General features: G+C 43.8%; 1 protein-coding gene across 4 annotated transcripts in view; it reads left to right on the top strand.

Annotated features, from left to right (window-relative positions):
• Window positions 1-21,703, top strand: part of LOC110499572 (striatin) — a 59,977-nt gene that overhangs the window by 3,443 nt on the left and 34,831 nt on the right. For 3 of the 4 annotated variants that reach the window (XR_016489257.1, XM_036956444.2, XM_036956443.2), the window contains exon 2: window positions 10,233-10,336. The exons of the other annotated variant lie outside the window; for it this stretch is intronic. Coding sequence is in view for 2 of the 3 variants with exons in the window: in XM_036956444.2 (XP_036812339.2) it covers window positions 10,233-10,336 (104 nt within the window). In the remaining variant the exon portion in view is untranslated. The remainder of the gene's footprint in view (window positions 1-10,232; window positions 10,337-21,703) is intronic. 4 annotated transcript variants of the gene reach the window in all.

Here is a 21,703-nt window from a genome sequence, read left to right as displayed (position 1 = left end):
CGATGCTAATGCTAGGCCTTAGTTATCTACTGGCATGGTGGATGATCCGTCTTCACAGGAGTCGATACTAATGCTAGGCCTTAGTTATCTACTGGCATGGTGAATGATCCGTCTTCACAGGAGTCGACGCTAATGCTAGGCCTTAGTTATCTACTGGCATGGTGGATGATCCGTCTTCACAGGAGTCGATGCTAATGCTAGGCCTTAGTTATCTACTGGCATGGTGAATGATCCGTCTTCACAGGAGTCGACGCTAATGCTAGGCCTTAGTTATCTACTGGCATGGTGGTGCCAGCTGCCACATTAAAGAACCCCAAAATATGAAGGGACTTGCTTGGGCCAAGATTCTTCAAAGTAGCCACCCTTTGTCTTGATGACAGCTTTGTACGCTCTTGGCATTCTCTCAACCAACTTCATGAGGAATGCTTTTCCATTTTCTTGGCTGCTTTTTCTTCACTCTGAGGTCCAACTCATCCCAAACCATGAGATCAGGTGATTGCGGAGGCCTGGACATCTGATGCAGCACTCCATCACTCTCCTTGATCAAATAGCCCTTACACAGCCTGGAGGTGTGTTGGGTCATTGTCCTGTTGAAAGACAAATGATATTCCCACTAAGCCCAAACCAGATGGGATGGTGTATCACTTCAGAATGCTGTGGTAGCCATGCTGGTTGTGTGCCTTGAATTCTAAATAAATCACACAGTTTCACCAGCAAAGCACCATCACACCTCCTCCTCCATGCTTCACGGTGTGAACCACACACGCTGAGATAATCCGTTCAGCTACACAAAGACACAGAGGTTGGAACCAAAAATATCAAATTTCCACCGGTCTAATGTCCATTGATCGTGTTTCTTTGCCCAAGCAAGTCACTTCTTAATATTGGTGTCCTTTAGTAGGGGTTTCTTTGCAGTCATTTGACCATGAAGGCCTGATTCACGCAGTCTCCTCTAAACATTTTGAGATGTGTCTGTTACTTGATCTCTGAAGCATTTATTTGGGCAACAGACGTAACTCAGGATCAGAGGTAATTCTGGGTCTTCCTTTCCTGTGGCGGTCCTCATGAGAGACAGTTTCATCACAGCGCTTGATGGTTTTTGCGACTGCACTTGAAGAAACTTTCAAAGTTCTTGAAGTTTTCCGTATTGACTGACCTTCATGTCTTAAAATAATGGACTGTTGTTTCTCTTTGCTTATTTTAGCCGTTCTTACAATAATATGGACTTGGTCTTTTACCAAATAGGGCCATCTTCTGTAAACCAACCCTACCTTGTCACAACACAACAGATTGGCTCAAATGCATTAAGAAGGAAAGAAATTCCACAAATTCCCTTTTAACAAGGCATACCTGTTATTTGAAATGCATTCCAGGTGAGTACCTCATGAAGCTGATTGAGAGAATGCCAAGTGTGCAAAGGGTGGCTACATTGAAGAATCTCAAATATAACATTTTGATTTTAAAACTTTTTTTGGTTACTGCTTGATTCTAATTGTGTTATTTCATAGTTTTGATGTCTTTACTATTATTCTACAATGTAGAAAATAGTACAAATAAAGAAAAACCCTTGAATAAGTAGGTGATTACAAACTTTTGACTGGTACTGTACATGTACTGATCATATTGTGCAACAGCTAATGAAGCATGTGATCAGTACCCAACAGAGACTGCAGATCAATCTTCACCTGGAGGGGAAGCAGCAGCTACTCTGTGCTTGTGGAAAACACTGCCTATATTGGCATTTCTCACACATAATCTTCAAATCATCTAGAAGCAACTTTTTTTTTCAGCTTCAAAATCTATTTTAGATACTTTTGGATGATGTCACATGGCATTTATTGTCCCCGGCACAAGGTGCACCTGTGTAATGATCATGCTGTTTAATCGGCTTCTTGAAATGTCACACCTGTCAGGTGGATGGATTATCTTGGCAAAGGAGAAATACTCACTGACAGGGATGTAAACAAATCTGTGAACAAAACTGGAGAGAAATAAGCTTTTTGTCCATATGGAACATTTTTATATATATTATTTTAGCTCCTGAAACATGGGACCAATACTTTGTGTTTTTATTTTTGTTCAGTGTAGCTACCTACCTACCCCTTCCTCACCCCTTAATAACCCCTCAAGCTCTGGCCTGATGCAACTGCTTTAGCTCAGTGGACTGAGAGACCCTTATCCTCTGGCCTGAAAAAGCAGTCAGTCAGCCAGTGAGGACTGTAACGTTGTTAATAAAACGCTTCCTGTTTTAAAAAATAATAAAAATGATGGCCCACTTGACTCATAGCAGCATTCCAGCCAAGGTTAATCTCTGATTGGCGAGTGAGGGATGGAGTGTGAGGGGACTGTCGAAGACGATCATTTTCTAAAGAGCTACCCTCTCTTCCTTCTATCCTCTCTTCCTTGTGTTCTCTCTTCCGTATATCCTCTCCCCTCTCCATAGTCCCCGACTGTTTCTAACACTGGACTCTGAAGGACACTCGGGAGGGATGAAGGGATGCTGTACCAAAATCCTTATTTAACGACCTGTCCTCTGTTCACTCCCTAATGCTCTTCCTCTGGCCTCTCCTCCCTCCCTGTCACTTGAGGATTGTACTGGACAACAGTGGCTTGTTTCAGCCACATCAGAATATAGCTAGGCTAATAGGAATACCAAGTATTTTATGCTCTGCTCTCCAGTGTCTCTCCAGCCTAGGCGTTTTGGCACTTCTCAACATGGCATCCTCCTGAATGTAGATGTGGACTTCCGCTCTGTGTCTGTGGACGTCGGCTCTGTGTCTGTGGACTTCGGCTCTGTGGACAGGAGAGAGTGGTGTCCACTACCTGCAGAATGGAATGAGACAGGAGAGAGAGAGTGGTGTCCACTACCTGCAGCATGGACTGAGACAGGAGAGAGAGAGTGGTGTCCACTACCTGCAGCATGGAATGAGACAGGAGAGAGAGAGTGGTGTCCACTACCTGCAGCATGGACTGAGACAGGAGAGAGAGAGTGGTGTCCACTACCTGCAGCATGGAATGAGACAGGAGATAGAGAGTGGTGTCCACTACCTGCTGCATGGACTGAGACAGGAGAGAGAGAGGGGTGTCCACTACCTGCAGCATGGACTGAGACAGGAGAGAGAGAGTTATGGCCCCTGAGTTGTACCTGGCTGTAAATGTTTAGTCTCTCCTGCTCTGTGGTAGGACTGGGAGGGTGTTGGTCTGTGTAGTCTCATATAGGTAGCTACATGTGTACTAAGTAGGTAGAGTACCTCTGACTCCCTCAACACCTTATTTATATAAGAAAACACAGACCCATCCAATACAGGCTCTAGCTACGCACAGTATTGAACACAAAGAACTTGGCTGGCTGACTGGAGGGATGGCTGACTGGATGGATGGCTGACTGGATGGATGGCTGACTGGATGGATGGCTGACTGGATGGATGACTAGCTGACTGGATGGATGGCTAGCTGACTGGATGGATGGCTGACTGGATGGATGGCTGACTGGATGGATGGCTGGCTGACTGGATGGATGGCTAGCTGACTGGATGGATGGCTAGCTGACTGGATGACTGGCTGTCTAGCTGACTGGATGGCTGGCTGACTGGAAGTATGGCTGACTGGATGGCTAGCTGACTGGATGGCTAGCTGACTGGATGGATGGCTAGCTGACTGGATGGCTGACTGGATGGATGGCTGACTGACTGGATGGATGGCTAGCTGACTGGGTGGATGGATGGCTAGCTGCCTGGATGGCTGGCTGACTGGATGGCTAGCTGGCTGGCTGGCTAGCTGGCTGACTGGATGGCTAGCTGACTGGATGGCTGGCTGACTGGATGGCTGACTGGATGGCTGGATGGATGGCTGGCTGACTGGCTGACTGGGTGGCTAGCTGACTGGGTGGCTAGCTAACTGGATGGCTAGCTGACTGGATGGCTGACTGGGTGGCTAGCTGACTGGATGGCTAGCTGACTGGATGGCTGACTGGGTGGCTAGCTGACTGGATGGCTAGCTGACTGGATGGCTGACTGGATGGCTGGGTGGCTGGCTGGCTGACTGGATGGCTGGCTGGCTGGCTGGCTGGCTGGCTGACTGGATTGGTGGCTGACTGGATTGGTGGCTGACTGGATGGGTGGCTGACTGGATGGCTGACTGGGGTCAAAGTAACTAGAGGCCGCCTCTCCATGCATCTTGGTCCCAGGCTTTGGGATAGTTAAAAGGCTGTCTCTCCATGTCTCTTGGTCCCAGGCTTTGGGATTTTTGGTCCTTTACCACTTAACTAAGGCTGTCTCTGTGTTGGCTCTAGGATCATTTACCACTAAGGCTGTCTCTGTGTTGGCTCTAGGATCATTTACCACTAAGACTGTCTCTGTGTTGGCTCTAGGATCATTTACCACTTAACTAAGACTGTCTCTGTGTTGGCTCTAGGATCATTTACCACTAAGGCTGTCTCTGTGTTGGCTCTAGGATCATTTACCACTTAACTAAGACTGTCTCTGTGTTGGCTCTAGGATCATTTACCACTAAGACTGTCTCTGTGTTGGCTCTAGGATCATTTATCACTAAGACTGTCTCTGTGTTGGCTCTAGGATCATTTACCACTAAGACTGTCTCTGTGTTGGCTCTAGGATCATTTACCACTAAGACTGTCTCTGTGTTGGCTCTAGGATCATTTACCACTAAGACTGTCTCTGTGTTGGCTCTAGGATCATTTACCACTAAGACTGTCTCTGTGTTGGCTCTAGGATCATTTACCACTAAGGCTGTCTCTGTGTTGGCTCTAGGATCATTTACCACTAAGGCTGTCTCTGTGTTGGCTCTAGGATCATTTACCACTAAGGCCGTCTCTGTGTTGGCTCTAGGATCATTTACCACTAAGGCTGTCTCTGTGTTGGCTCTAGGATCATTTACCACTAAGACTGTCTCTGTGTTGGCTCTAGGATCATTTACCACTAAGACTGTCTCTGTGTTGGCTCTAGGATCATTTACCACTAAGACTGTCTCTGTGTTGGCTCTAGGATCATTTACCACTTAACTAAGGCCGTGTTGTGGTGGGTATGAAAACCATTTTTTTAAAAATACAGTTCACACTTAAATGATTTAGCTGTTTGAACACCAATTTCTCCAGAAGTTTGATTAAGAATGGAAGGCTGGAGATTGAAGAAAGATGCTAAGAGCTTTTCTTCAGAAGGTGTTTCACCATAGCAGTTTTTAGTGAGGTGGGGAAAGTGCCCGAAAACAGGGAGGGATTAACAATATCTTGTACTTCTTCAGATATGCTATTAAAAAGAGTTTTGAAGAAGGTGGTGGGGATAGGATGGAGAAGGCAGGTTGTGATATCACTTTCCTGAGTATGTCTGTGTCAACCAGGGAAATAAATCCACAGTGCCTTTGCGTGGTCGGCTAGGGCTCATATCATCAACCTTCTCATCAGGTCTTGACTGATACCCAGCCTTGTGTTGGTTGTCTTATCTCTGAAATATGCCACAAACTTCCATGTGGAGGAACATTCACAGGTTTGAGAGGGTATGATTTATCAGGCCATCAGTAGTGGAGAAGAGCGCTCTCAAATTATTCTGATTTAATAGTGACCAAGTACGAAAAACGAGCCCGTCTGGCATTTCTAATTGCCATACAGTCAAACGTTTTAGAACGCCTTCTGATTCAAGGGTTTTTCTTTATTTTCACTATTTTCTACATTGTAGAATAATAGTGAAGACGACATCAAAACTATGAAATAACACATATGGAATCATGTAGTAACCCCAAAAAAATCTACATGTATTGTATATTTGAGATTCTTCAAAGTAGCCACCCTTCAAATGCCAACCGAATTATCTCCCAAGAGAATTCTCATTGGTTATTGTCACAGCTGTTTATTTCCCCCCTCAAGCTGATACCACGATGACCCTCAAGGAACTTCACTGGACTTTATGCAAACTGGAAACCAGATGTTATGAAGCTGCATTTATTATACCTGGGTTTTTTAACAAAGCAACTTTGAGAACAAGACTACCTAAATTCATATTGACTGTAGCACTCTCGCCGGTAAAACACTGGATCACTGCTCATATAACTTCCGCGATGCATACAAGGCCCCGCCTTCCTTTCGGCATATCTGACCACGACTCCATTTTGCTTCTCCCTTCCTATAGGCAGAAACTCAAACAGGAAACTCAAACAGAAGTACCTGTGCCAAGGACTATTCTGCGCTGGTCTGACCAATTGGAATCCACACTTCAAGATAGTTATTTAATTTTTTAAAATTTATTTTACCCCTTTTTCTCCCCAATTTCGTGGTATCCAATTGTTGTAGTAGCTACTATCTTGTCTCATCGCTACAACTCCCGTACGGGCTCGGGAGAGACGAAGGTTGAAAGTCATGTGTCCTCCGATACACAACCCAACCAAGCCGCACTGCTTCTTAACACAGCACGCATCCAACCCGGAAGCCAGCCGCACCAATGCGCCGGAGGAAACACCGTGCACCTGGCCACCTTGGTTAGCGCACACTGCGCCCAGACCGCCACAGGACTCGCTGGTGCGCGATGAGACAAGGACACCCCTACCGACCAAGCCCTCCCTAACCCGGGCGACGCTAGGCCAATTGTGCGTCGCCCCACGGACCTCCCGGTCGCGGCCGGTTACGACAGAGCCTGGGCGCGAACCCAGGGACTCTGATGGCACAGCTGGCGCTGCAGTACAGCGCCCTTAACCACTGCGCCACCCGGGAGGCCCTCTTCAAGATAGTTTTGATCACGCGGACTGGGACATGTTCCGGGTAGCCTCAGAGAATAATATTGACGTATACGCTGAATCGGTGAGTAAGTTTATAAGGAAGTGTGTAAGAGATGTTGTACCTACTGTGACTTAAAACCTACCCTAACCAGAAACCATGGATAGATGGTGGCATTCGTGCAAAACTGAAAGTAAGAACCACCGCATTTAACCATGGCAAGATGACTGGTGATATGGCTGAACATAAACGGTGTAGTTATTCCCTCCGCAAGACAATCAAACAGGCACAATGCCAGTACAGGGACAAGGTGGAGTCGGAACTCAACAGTTCAGACACGAGATGTATGTGGCAGAGTCTACAGACAATCACGGTCAACAAAAGAAAAACCAGCCACATCGCAGACACCGTCTTGCTTCCAGACAAACTAAACACCTTCTTTGCCCGCTTTGAGGATAACACAGTGCCACCGATGTGGCCTGCTACCAAGGACTGTGGGCTCTCCTTCTCCATGCCCGATGTGAGTAAGACATTTAAACATTTTAATCCTCACAAGGCTGCCCAGACGGCATCCTTAGCCGCATCCTCAGAGCATGCGCAGACCAGCTGGCTGGTGTGTTTACGGACATATTCAATCTCTCCAGTCTGCTGTTCCCATATGCTTCAAGATGGCCACCATTTTTGCTGTATCCAAGAAAGTCATTCAGTTCAGTTACCATCGCCCCATAGCACTCACTTCTGTCGTCAGGAAGTGCTTTGAGAGGCTAGTCAAGAGTCATATCACCCCCATCTTACCTGTCACCCTAGACCCACTTCAATTTGCTTACTGCCCCAATAGGTCCACAGACGCTGCAATATCTATTGCACTCCACACTGCCCTTTCCCACCTAGACAAAAGGAACACCTATGTGAGAATGTTGTTCATTGACGAGAGCTTAGCGTTCAACACCATAGTGCCCTCAAAGCTCATCACTAAGCTAAGGGCCCTGGGACTTAACACCTCCCTCTGCAAATGGATCCTGGACTTCCTGATTGGCCGCCCCCAGGTGGTAAGGGTAGGTAACAACACATCCGCCACGCTGATCCTCAACACGGGGGTCCCTCAGGGGTGCGTGCTCAGTCCCCTCCTGGTACTCCCTGTTCACTCATGACTGCAAGGCCAAGGACGACTCCAATACCATCATTAGGTTTGTCGATGACACAACAGTTGTAGGCCTGATCACCGACAACAACGAGACAGCCTATAGGGAGGAGGTCAGAGACCTGGCCGTGTGGTGCCAGGACAACAACCTCTCCCTCAACACGATCAAGAAAAAGATGATGATTGTGGTCTACAGGAAAAAGAGGAGCACGCCCCCATTCTCATCGACGGGGCTATAGTGGAGCAGGTTAAGAGCTTCAAGTTCCTTGGTGTCCACATCAACAACAAACTACCATGGTCCAATCACACCAAGACAGCTGTGAAGAGGGCACGAAAAAACATATTCCCCCTCAGGAGACTGAAAAATTTGGCATGGGTCCTCAGATCCTCAAAAGGTTTGACAGCTGCACCATCGAGAGCTGGTTGCCTGGTATGGCAACTGCTCGGCCTCCGAACGCAAGGCGCTACAGAGGGCAGTGCGTACGGCCCAGTACATCACTGAGGCCAAGCTTCCTGCTATCCAGGACCACCAGGCGGTGTCAGAGGAAGTCTAGGTCCAAGTCTAGGTCCAAGAGGTTTATTAACAGCTTCTACCCCCCCAAGCCATAAGACTCTAACATCTAATCAAAGGGCTACCCAGACTATTTGCATTGCTCCCCCCTACACTGATGCTACTCTCTGTTATCTGTGCATAGTCACTTGTACATATTACCTCAATTATCTCGACTAACAGTTGGCCCCACACATTGACTGTACTGGTACCCCTTGTATATAGCCTCCACATTGACTCTGTACCGATACCCCCTGTATATAGCCTCCACATTGACTCTGTACTGTAACACCCTGTATATAGCCTCCACATTGACTCTGTACTGTAACACCCTGTATATAGCCTCCACGTTGACTGTACTGGTACCCCCTGTATATAGCCTCCACATTGACTCTGTACCGTAACACCCTGTACATATCCTCCACATTGACTCTGTACCGGTACCCCCTGCATATAGCATCCACCTTGACTCTGTACCGGTACCCCCTGCATATAGCCTCCACCTTGACTCTGTACCGGTACCCCCTGTATATAGCCTCCACATTGACTCTGTACCGGTACCCCCTGTATATAGTCTCCACATTGACTCTGTACCGGTACCCCTGTATATAGCCTCCTCATTGACTCTGTACCAGTACCCCCTGTATATAGCCTCCACGTTGACTCTGTACCGGTACCCCCTGTATATAGACCTTCTATTGTTATTTTACTGCTGCTCTGTAATTATTACTTTTTATATCATTTTTTTTTAAAACACCTGTTGTATTTGGCGCATATGACAAATACAATTTGATTTGTGTCTAGTTGTGGATAAAAACACTGGTGGGCTAGCACTGCTAGCATTAGCCTGCTACATTTTCATGATGGCTAACAGCTACATAACAGGAATCCGGGACACAAATTTGCGGAATCTGTAGCAATACAAACACTAGATATGATTTTAAAACGATTTAATCAAAACAACAGCCCGAGTGTAAACAGTATACTGTTCTGTTGCTAAGCGTCATCATAATGTGACCGGTATACTGTTCTGTTGCTAAGCGTCATCATAATGTGAACAGTATACTGTTCTGTTGCTAAGCGTCATCATAATGTGACCGGTATACTGTTCTGTTGCTAAGCGTCATCATAATGTGACCGGTATACTGTTCTGTTGCTAAGCGTCATCATAATGTGACCGGTATACTGTTCTGTTGCTAAGCGTCATCATAATGTGACCGGTATACTGTTCTGTTGCTAAGCGTCATCATAATGTGACCAGTATACTGTTCTGTTGCTAAGCGTCATCATAATGTGACCAGTATACTGTTCTGTTGCTAAGCGTCATCATAATGTGACCAGTATACTGTTCTGTTGCTAAGCGTCATCATAATGTGACCAGTATACTGTTCTGTTGCTAAGCGTCATCATAATGTGAACAGTATACTGTTCTGTTGCTAAGCGTCATCATAATGTGAACAGTATACTGTTCTGTTGCTAAGCGTCATCATAATGTGAACAGTATACTGTTCTGTTGCTAAGCGTCATCATAATGTGAACAGTATACTGTTCTGTTGCTAAGCGTCATCATAATGTGACCGGTGAAATTAAGAACTTAATGTTCTTCTAACGAATTGAACAAGTTTCCTGCAGGTATTTACTTAAACGTAGCTACAAGTATTCAAATGTATTAAAACACTTCAAATAAATAGTTTCAACGGTATTGACAGTATTGAAAACCCACCTGTCTTTATTCCAAATACCCCTGTATTCTGTATATATGGTATACTACCCAAGCCTAGTGTTAATGGTAGGTGTGTATATGTCGTGTGTCTCCTCAGGCCCAGATAGCCTTCCTGCAGGGAGAGAGGAAAGGACAGGAGAACCTGAAGAAGGATCTCGTCAGGAGGATTAAGATGCTGGAATATGCCCTCAAACAGGAGAGGTATGCACCCTGCATCTTACCACATTACACTGCCTTCTGACATCATACTGACATCATCACATGACCCTGTGACCTTTCACATTTAATTCACCACACTGATAATGACAGAGGGCCTGACAGCCAAAGACGTCTCTACATGATGTCTTCAAATGACCATGAGACTTAACACAGCAGAAATCAGAGGGTCTACAATGCCAGGGGGATAAAGGGAGTCCCTGGTGTGATGTGTCTGTACAGCCTGTACACGGGGTACCAGTACTGAGTCGATTAACATACAATGAGTAACGGTAACTTGGCTATATACACGGGGTACCAGTACTGAGTCGATTAACACACAATGAGTAACTTGGCTATATACACGGGGTACCAGTACTGAGTCCATTAACACACAATGAGTAACGGTAACTTGGCTATATAGAGAACTGAGGTAGATATGTACAATATAAGTAGGGATAAAGTTACTAGTTAACGGGATAGATAATTAACAGCAACGTATGTGATGAGTCAAGAGATTAGTGCAAAAAAGGTCAATGCATATATTCCAGGTAGCTATTTAACCAACTATTTAGCAGTCTTCTAGCTTGAGGGCGGAAACTGTTCAGGGTCCTGTTGGTTCCATACTGCATCGGTACCGCTTGCCATGTGATAGCAGAGAGAACAGTCTATGACTTGGGTGGCTGGAGTCTGACAATTTTTAGGTTCTTCCTCTGACACCATACCAAGCGGTGATGCAGCCAATCAAGCTGCTCTCAATGGTGCAGCTGTAGGACTTTTTGAGAATCTGAGGGCCTTTTTTTTTTTTTTTTTTCACTGAGGATCTTGAAGCTCCTTGACCCACTCCACTACAGCCCTGTCGATGTGGATGGGGGCATGCTCAGCCCTCCGTTTCCTGTAGTCCACGATCAGCTCCTTTGTCTTGTTGAGGGAGAGGTTGTGGTCCTGGCACCACACTGCCAGATCCTACCACCGTCGTGTCTCTAAGCTTAATGATGGTGTTGGAGTTGTGCGTGGCCACGTAGTCGTGGGTGAACAGGGAGTACAGGAGGGGACTCAGAACACACCCCTGAGGGGCCCCCGTGTTGAGCATCATGTGTTGTTGAATAAATACAGGCAGCCTGCAGCAGATCCTTGATGATGATGATGATGAATAAATACATGCAGCCTGCAGCAGATCCTTGATGATGATGATGATGATGAATAAATACAGGCAGCCTGCAGCAGATCCTTAATGATGATGATAAAGAAATACAGGCAGCCTGCAGCAGATCCTTAATGATGATGATGATGATGAATAAATACAGGCAGCCTGCAGCAGATCCTTAATGATGATGAATGAATACAGGCAGCCTGCAGCAGATCCTTGATGATAATGATGAATAAATACAGGCAGCCTGTAGCAGATCCTTAATGATGATGAATAAATACAGGCAGCCTGCAGCAAATGCTTAATGATGATGATGAATAAAAACATGGCAGCCTGCTGCAGATCCTTAATGATGATGAATAAATTCTGTCAGCCTGCAGCAGATCCTTAGTGATGATGATGATGAAGATGATGATGATGATGAATAAATACAGGCAGCCTGCAGCAGATCCTTAATGATGATGAATAAATACAGGCAGCCTGCTGCAGATGCTTAATGATGATGATGATGATGATGAATAAATACAGGCAGCCTGCAGCAGATCCTTGATGATGATGAATAAAAACATGGCAGCCTGCAGCAGATCCTTGATGATGATGATGATGATGAATAAATACAGGCAGCCTGCAGCAGATCCTTGATGATGATGATGAATAAATACAGGCAGCCTGCAGCAGATCCTTAATGATGATGATGATGTTGAATAAATACAGGCAGCCTACAGCAGATCCTTGATGATGATGAATAAATACAGTCAGCCTGCAGCAGATCCTTGATGATGATGATGAATAAATACAGGCAGCCTGCAGCAGATCCTTGATGATGATTATGAATAAATACAGGCAGCCTGCTGCAGATCCTTAATGATGATGATGATGAATAAATACAGGCAGCCTGCTGCAGATCCTTAATGATGATGAATAAATACAGGCAGCCTGCTGCAGATCCTTAATGATGATGATGAATAAATACAGGTAGCCTGCTGCAGATCCTTGATGATGATTAATAAATACAGGTAGCCTGCTGCAGATCCTTAATGATGATGAATAAATACAGGCAGCCTGCAGCAGATCCTTGATGATGATGATGAATAAATACAGGCAGCCTGCTGCAGATCCTTAATGATGATGATGAATAAATACAGGCAGCCTGCAGCAGATCCTTGATGATGATGAATAAATACAGGCAGCCTGCTGCAGATCCTTGATGATGATGAATAAATACAGGCAGCCTGCAGCAGATCCTTGATGATGATGAATAAATACAGGCAGCCTGCAGCAGATCCTTGATGATGATGATGAATAAATACAGGCAGCCTGCAGCTGATCCTTGATGATGATGAATAAATACAGGCAGCCTGCAGCAGATCCTTGATGATGATGATTATGAATAAATACAGGTAGCCTGCTGCAGATCCTTGATGATGATGATGATGAATAAATACAGTCAGCCTGCAGCAGATCCTTGATGATGATGATGAATAAATACAGGCAGCCTGCAGCAGATCCTTAATGATGATGATGATGTTGAATAAATACAGGCAGCCTACAGCAGATCCTTGATGATGATGAATAAATACAGTCAGCCTGCAGCAGATCCTTGATGATGATGATGAATAAATACAGGCAGCCTGCAGCAGATCCTTGATGATGATGAATAAATACAGGCAGCCTGCAGCAGATCCTTGATGATGATGATTATGAATAAATACAGGTAGCCTGCTGCAGATCCTTGATGATGATGATGATGAATAAATACAGTCAGCCTGCAGCAGATCCTTGATGATGATGAATAAATACAGGCAGCCTGCAGCAGATCCTTGATGATGATGATGAATAAATACAGGCAGCCTGCAGCAGATCCTTGATGATGATGATGATGAATAAATACAGGCAGCCTGCAGCAGATCCTTGATGATGATGAATAAATACAGGCAGCCTGCAGCAGATCCTTGATGATGATGATTATGAATAAATACAGGTAGCCTGCTGCAGATCCTTGATGATGATGATGATGATGATGAATAAATACAGTCAGCCTGCAGCAGATCCTTGATGATGATGATGATGAATAAATACAGGCAGCCTGCAGCAGATCCTTAATGATGATGATGATGATGTTGAATAAATACAGGCAGCCTACAGCAGATCCTTGATGATGATGAATAAATACAGTCAGCCTGCAGCAGATCCTTGATGATGATGATGATGAATAAATACAGGCAGCCTGCAGCAGATCCTTAATGATGATGATGATGATGTTGAATAAATACAGGCAGCCTACAGCTGATCCTTGATGATGATGAATAAATACAGGCAGCCTGCAGCAGATCCTTGATGATGATGATGAATAAATACCGGCAGCCTGCAGCAGATCCTTGATGATGATTATGAATAAATACAGGCAGCCTGCTGCAGATCTTTAATGATGATGATGAATAAATACAGGCAGCCTGCTGCAGATCCTTAATGATGATGATGAATAAATACAGGCAGCCTGCTGCAGATCCTTGATGATGATGATGATGAATAAATACAGGTAGCCTGCTGCAGATCCTTGATGATGATGATGAATAAATACAGGCAGCCTGCAGCAGATCCTTGATGATGATGATGATGAATAAATACAGGTAGCCTGCTGCAGATCCTTGATGATGATGATGAATAAATACAGGCAGCCTGCAGCAGATCCTTGATGATGATGATGATGAATAAATACAGGTAGCCTGCTGCAGATCCTTGATGATGATGATGAATAAATACAGGCAGCCTGCAGCAGATCCTTGATGATGATGATGAATAAATACAGGCAGCCTGCTGCAGATCCTTAATGATGATGATGAATAAATACAGGCAGCCTGCAGCAGATCCTTGATGATGATGAATAAATACAGGCAGCCTGCTGCAGATCCTTGATGATGATGATGAATAAATACAGGCAGCCTGCTGCAAATCCTTGATGATGATGATGAATAAATACAGGCAGCCTGCTGCAGATCCTTAATGATGATGATGAATAAATACAGGCAGCCTGCTGCAGATCCTTGATGATGATGATGATGATGAATAAATACAGGCAGCCTGCTGCAGATCCTTGATGATGATGATGATGAATAAATACAGGCAGCCTGCAGCAGATCCTTGATGATGATGAATAAATACAGGCAGCCTGCAGCAGATCCTTGATGATGATGAATAAATACAGGCAGCCTGCAGCAGATCCTTGATGATGATGAATAAATACAGGCAGCCTGCAGCAGATCCTTGATGATGATGATTATGAATAAATACAGGTAGCCTGCTGCAGATCCTTGATGATGATGAATAAATACAGGCAAACTGCTGCAAATCCTTAATGATGATGATGAATAAATACAGGCAGCCTGCTGCAGATCCTTAATGATGATGATGATGAATAAATACCGGCTGCCTGCAGCAGATCCTTGATGATGATGAATAAATACAGGCAGCCTGCTGCAGATCCTTGATGATGATGATGAAGATGATGATGATGATGATGAATAAATACAGGCAGCCTGCAGTAGATCCTTGATTATGATGATGATGATGATGATGATGATGGTGATGATGATGATGATGATGAATAAATACAGGCAGCCTGCTGCAGATCCTTGATGATGATGAATAAATACAGGCAGCCTGCAGTAGATCCTTGATTATGATGATGAAGATGATGATGATGATGATGATGATGATGATGAATACATACAGGCAGCCTGCAGCAGATCCTTGATTATGATGATGAAGATGATGATGATGATGATGAATAAATACAGGCAGCCTGCTGCAGATCCTTGATTATGATGATGAAGATGATGATGATGAATAAATACAGGCAGCCTGCTGCAGATCCTTGATTATGATGATGAAGATGATGATGATGATGATGTTGAATAAATACAGGCAGCCTACAGCAGATCCTTGATGATGATGAATAAATACAGTCAGCCTGCAGCAGATCCTTGATGATGATGATGAATAAATACAGGCAGCCTGCAGCAGATCCTTGATGATGATGAATAAATACAGGCAGCCTGCAGCAGATCCTTGATGATGATGATTATGAATAAATACAGGTAGCCTGCTGCAGATCCTTGATGATGATGATGATGAATAAATACAGTCAGCCTGCAGCAGATCCTTGATGATGATGAATAAATACAGTCAGCCTGCAGCAGATCCTTGATGATGATGATGAATAAATACAGGCAGCCTGCAGCAGATCCTTGATGATGATGATGAATAAATACAGGCAGCCTGCAGCAGATCCTTGATGATGATGAATAAATACAGGCAGCCTGCAGCAGATCCTTGATGATGATGATTATGAATAAATACAGGTAGCCTGCTGCAGATCCTTGATGATGATGATGATGATGATGAATAAATACAGTCAGCCTGCAGCAGATCCTTGATGATGATGATGATGAATAAATACAGGCAGCCTGCAGCAGATCCTTAATGATGATGATGATGATGTTGAATAAATACAGGCAGCCTACAGCAGATCCTTGATGATGATGAATAAATACAGTCAGCCTGCAGCAGATCCTTGATGATGATGATGATGAATAAATACAGGCAGCCTGCAGCAGATCCTTAATGATGATGATGATGATGTTGAATAAATACAGGCAGCCTACAGCTGATCCTTGATGATGATGAATAAATACAGGCAGCCTGCAGCAGATCCTTGATGATGATGATGAATAAATACCGGCAGCCTGCAGCAGATCCTTGATGATGATTATGAATAAATACAGGCAGCCTGCTGCAGATCTTTAATGATGATGATGAATAAATACAGGCAGCCTGCTGCAGATCCTTAATGATGATGATGAATAAATACAGGCAGCCTGCTGCAGATCCTTGATGATGATGATGATGAATAAATACAGGTAGCCTGCTGCAGATCCTTGATGATGATGATGAATAAATACAGGCAGCCTGCAGCAGATCCTTGATGATGATGATGATGAATAAATACAGGTAGCCTGCTGCAGATCCTTGATGATGATGATGAATAAATACAGGCAGCCTGCAGCAGATCCTTGATGATGATGATGATGAATAAATACAGGTAGCCTGCTGCAGATCCTTGATGATGATGATGAATAAATACAGGCAGCCTGCAGCAGATCCTTGATGATGATGATGAATAAATACAGGCAGCCTGCTGCAGATCCTTAATGATGATGATGAATAAATACAGGCAGCCTGCAGCAGATCCTTGATGATGATGAATAAATACAGGCAGCCTGCTGCAGATCCTTGATGATGATGATGAATAAATACAGGCAGCCTGCTGCAAATCCTTGATGATGATGATGAATAAATACAGGCAGCCTGCTGCAGATCCTTAATGATGATGATGAATAAATACAGGCAGCCTGCTGCAGATCCTTGATGATGATGATGATGATGAATAAATACAGGCAGCCTGCTGCAGATCCTTGATGATGATGATGATGAATAAATACAGGCAGCCTGCAGCAGATCCTTGATGATGATGAATAAATACAGGCAGCCTGCAGCAGATCCTTGATGATGATGAATAAATACAGGCAGCCTGCAGCAGATCCTTGATGATGATGAATAAATACAGGCAGCCTGCAGCAGATCCTTGATGATGATGATTATGAATAAATACAGGTAGCCTGCTGCAGATCCTTGATGATGATGATGATGATGATGAATAAATACAGTCAGCCTGCAGCAGATCCTTGATGATGATGATGATGAATAAATACAGGCAGCCTGCAGCAGATCCTTAATGATGATGATGATGATGTTGAATAAATACAGGCAGCCTACAGCAGATCCTTGATGATGATGAATAAATACAGTCAGCCTGCAGCAGATCCTTGATGATGATGATGATGAATAAATACAGGCAGCCTGCAGCAGATCCTTAATGATGATGATGATGATGTTGAATAAATACAGGCAGCCTACAGCTGATCCTTGATGATGATGAATAAATACAGGCAGCCTGCAGCAGATCCTTGATGATGATGATGAATAAATACCGGCAGCCTGCAGCAGATCCTTGATGATGATTATGAATAAATACAGGCAGCCTGCTGCAGATCTTTAATGATGATGATGAATAAATACAGGCAGCCTGCTGCAGATCCTTAATGATGATGATGAATAAATACAGGCAGCCTGCTGCAGATCCTTGATGATGATGATGATGAATAAATACAGGTAGCCTGCTGCAGATCCTTGATGATGATGATGAATAAATACAGGCAGCCTGCAGCAGATCCTTGATGATGATGATGATGAATAAATACAGGTAGCCTGCTGCAGATCCTTGATGATGATGATGAATAAATACAGGCAGCCTGCAGCAGATCCTTGATGATGATGATGATGAATAAATACAGGTAGCCTGCTGCAGATCCTTGATGATGATGATGAATAAATACAGGCAGCCTGCAGCAGATCCTTGATGATGATGATGAATAAATACAGGCAGCCTGCTGCAGATCCTTAATGATGATGATGAATAAATACAGGCAGCCTGCAGCAGATCCTTGATGATGATGAATAAATACAGGCAGCCTGCTGCAGATCCTTGATGATGATGATGAATAAATACAGGCAGCCTGCTGCAAATCCTTGATGATGATGATGAATAAATACAGGCAGCCTGCTGCAGATCCTTAATGATGATGATGAATAAATACAGGCAGCCTGCTGCAGATCCTTGATGATGATGATGATGATGAATAAATACAGGCAGCCTGCTGCAGATCCTTGATGATGATGATGATGAATAAATACAGGCAGCCTGCAGCAGATCCTTGATGATGATGAATAAATACAGGCAGCCTGCAGCAGATCCTTGATGATGATGAATAAATACAGGCAGCCTGCAGCAGATCCTTGATGATGATGAATAAATACAGGCAGCCTGCAGCAGATCCTTGATGATGATGATTATGAATAAATACAGGTAGCCTGCTGCAGATCCTTGATGATGATGAATAAATACAGGCAAACTGCTGCAAATCCTTAATGATGATGATGAATAAATACAGGCAGCCTGCTGCAGATCCTTAATGATGATGATGATGAATAAATACCGGCTGCCTGGAGCAGATCCTTGATGATGATGAATAAATACAGGCAGCCTGCTGCAGATCCTTGATGATGATGATGAAGATGATGATGATGATGATGAATAAATACAGGCAGCCTGCAGTAGATCCTTGATTATGATGATGATGATGATGATGATGATGATGATGATGAATAAATACAGGCAGCCTGCTGCAGATCCTTGATGATGATGAATAAATACAGGCAGCCTGCAGTAGATCCTTGATTATGATGATGAAGATGATGATGATGATGATGATGAATACATACAGGCAGCCTGCAGCAGATCCTTGATTATGATGATGAAGATGATGATGATGATGATGAATAAATACAGGCAGCCTGCTGCAGATCCTTGATTATGATGATGAAGATGATGATGATGAATAAATACAGGCAGCCTGCTGCAGATCCTTGATTATGATGATGAAGATGATGATGATGATGATGATGAATAAATACAGGCAGCCTGCAGCTGATCCTTGATGATGATGAATAAATACAGGCAGCCTGCAGCTGATCCTTGATGATGATGAATAAATACAGGCAGCCTGCAGCAGATCCTTGATGATGATGATGACGATGATGATGATGATGATGAATAAATACAGGCAGCCTGCAGCAGATCCTTAATGATGATGATGAATAAATACAGGCATCCAGCTGCAGATCCTTAATGATGATGATGAATAAATACAGGCATCCAGCTGCAGATCCTTAATGATGATGATGAATAAATACAGGCAGCCTGCAGCAGATCCTTAATGATGATTATGAAGATGATGATGATGATGATGAATAAATACAGACAGCCTGCTGCAGATCCTTGATGATGAAGATGATGATGATGATGAATAAATACAGGCAACCTGCTGCAGATCCTTAATGATGATTATGAAGATGATGATGATGATGATGATGAATAAATACAGGCAGCCTGCTGCAGATCCTTAATGATGATTATGAAGATGATGATGATGATGATGAATAAAAACAGGCAGCCTGCTGCAGATCCTTGATGATGAAGGTGATGATGATGATGAATGATGATGATGATGATGATGAATAAATACAGGCAGCCTGCTGCAGATCCTTAATGATGATGAATAAATACAGGCAGCCTGCTGCAGATCCTTAATGATGATTATGAAGATGATGATGATGAATAAATACAGGCAGCCTGCTGCAGATCCTTAATGATGATGAATAAATACAGGCAACCTGCTGCAGATCCTTAATGATGAAGGTGATGATGATGATGAATGATGATGATGATGATGATCAAATCAAATCAAATCAAATTTATTTATATAGCCCTTCGTACATCAGCTGATATCTCAAAGTGCTGTACAGAAACCCAGCCTAAAACCCCAAACAGCAAGCAATGCAGGTGAAGAAGCACGGTGGCTAGGAAAAACTCCCTAGAAAGGCCAAAACCTAGGAAGAAACCTAGAGAGGAGCCAGGCTATGTGGGGTGGCCAGTCCTCTTCTGGCTGTGCCGGGTGGAGATTATAACAAAACATGGTCAAGATGTTCAAATGTTCATAAATGACCAGCATGGTCGAATAATAATAAGGCAGAATAGTTGAAACTGGAGCAGCAGCACAGTCAGGTGGACTGGGGACAGCAAGGAGTCATCATGTCAGGTATTCCTGGGGCATGGTCCTAGGGCTCAGGTCCTCCGAGAGAGAGAAAGAAAGAGAGAATTAGAGAGAGCATATGTGGGATGGCCAGTCCTCTTCTGGCTGTGCCGGGTGGAGATTATAACAGAACATGGCCAAGATGTTCAAATGTTCATAAATGATCAGCATGGTCGAATAATAATAAGGCAGAACAGTTGAAACTGGAGCTGATGATGATGATGATGATGAATAAATACAGGCAACCTGCTGCAGATCCTTAATGATGATGAATAAATACAGGCAGCCTGCAGCAGATCCTTAATGATGATTATGAAGATGATGATGATGATGATGAATAAATACAGGCAGCCTGCTGCAGATCCTTGATGATGAAGATGATGATGAATAAATACAGGCAGCCTGCTGCAGATCCTTAATGATGAAGGTGATGATGATGATGAATGATGATGATGATGATGATGAATAAATACAGGCAACCTGCTGCAGATCCTTAATGATGATGATGAATAAATACAGGCAGCCTGCTGCAGATCCTTGATGATGAAGGTGATGATGATGATGAATGATGATGATGATGATGATGATGATGAATAAATACAGGCAACCTGCAGCAGATCCTTGATGATGATTAATAAATACAGGCAGCCTGCAACAGATCCTTGATGATGATGATGAATAAATACAGGCAGCCTGCTGCAGATCCTTGATGATGATTAATAAATACAGGCAGCCTGCTGCAGGTCCTTAATGATGATGATGAATAAATACAGGCAGCCTGCAGCTGATCCTTAATGATGATGATGAATAAATACAGGCAGCCTGCAGCAGGTCCTTAATGATGATGATGAATAAATACAGGCAGCCTGCAGCAGATCCTTGATGATGATGATTATAATGAATAAATACAGGCAGCCTGCAGCAGATCCTTAATGATGATGATGAATAAATACAGGCAGCCTGCTGCAGATCCTTAATGATTATGATGAATAAATACAGGCAGCCTGCTGCAGATCCTTAATGATGATGAATAAATACAGGCAGCCTGCTGCAGATCCTTAATGATGATGAATAAATACAGGCAGCCTGCTGCAGATCCTTAATGATGATTATGAAGATGATGATGATGAATAAACACAGGCAGCGTGCTGCAGATCCTTGATGATGAAGATGATGATGATGATGATGAATAAATACAGGCAGCCTGCTGCAGATCCTTGATGATGATGATGATGATGATGATGATGATGATGAATAAACACAGGCAGCGTGCTGCAGATCCTTGATGATGAAGATGATGATGATGATGATGATGAATAAATACAGGCAACCTGCTGCAGATCCTTGATGATGATGATGATGAATAAATACAGGCAGCCTGCTGCAGATCCTTGATGATGATGATGATGAATAAATACAGGCAGCCTGCAGCAGATCCTTGATGATGATGAT

The sequence above is a fragment of the Oncorhynchus mykiss genome, chromosome 20 (genome assembly GCF_057628025.1).
Source record: "Oncorhynchus mykiss isolate SJ-2025 chromosome 20, ASM5762802v1, whole genome shotgun sequence".
Classification (NCBI taxonomy): Eukaryota; Metazoa; Chordata; class Actinopteri; order Salmoniformes; family Salmonidae; genus Oncorhynchus; species Oncorhynchus mykiss.
This window is presented reverse-complemented; position numbering and strand designations above follow the sequence as displayed.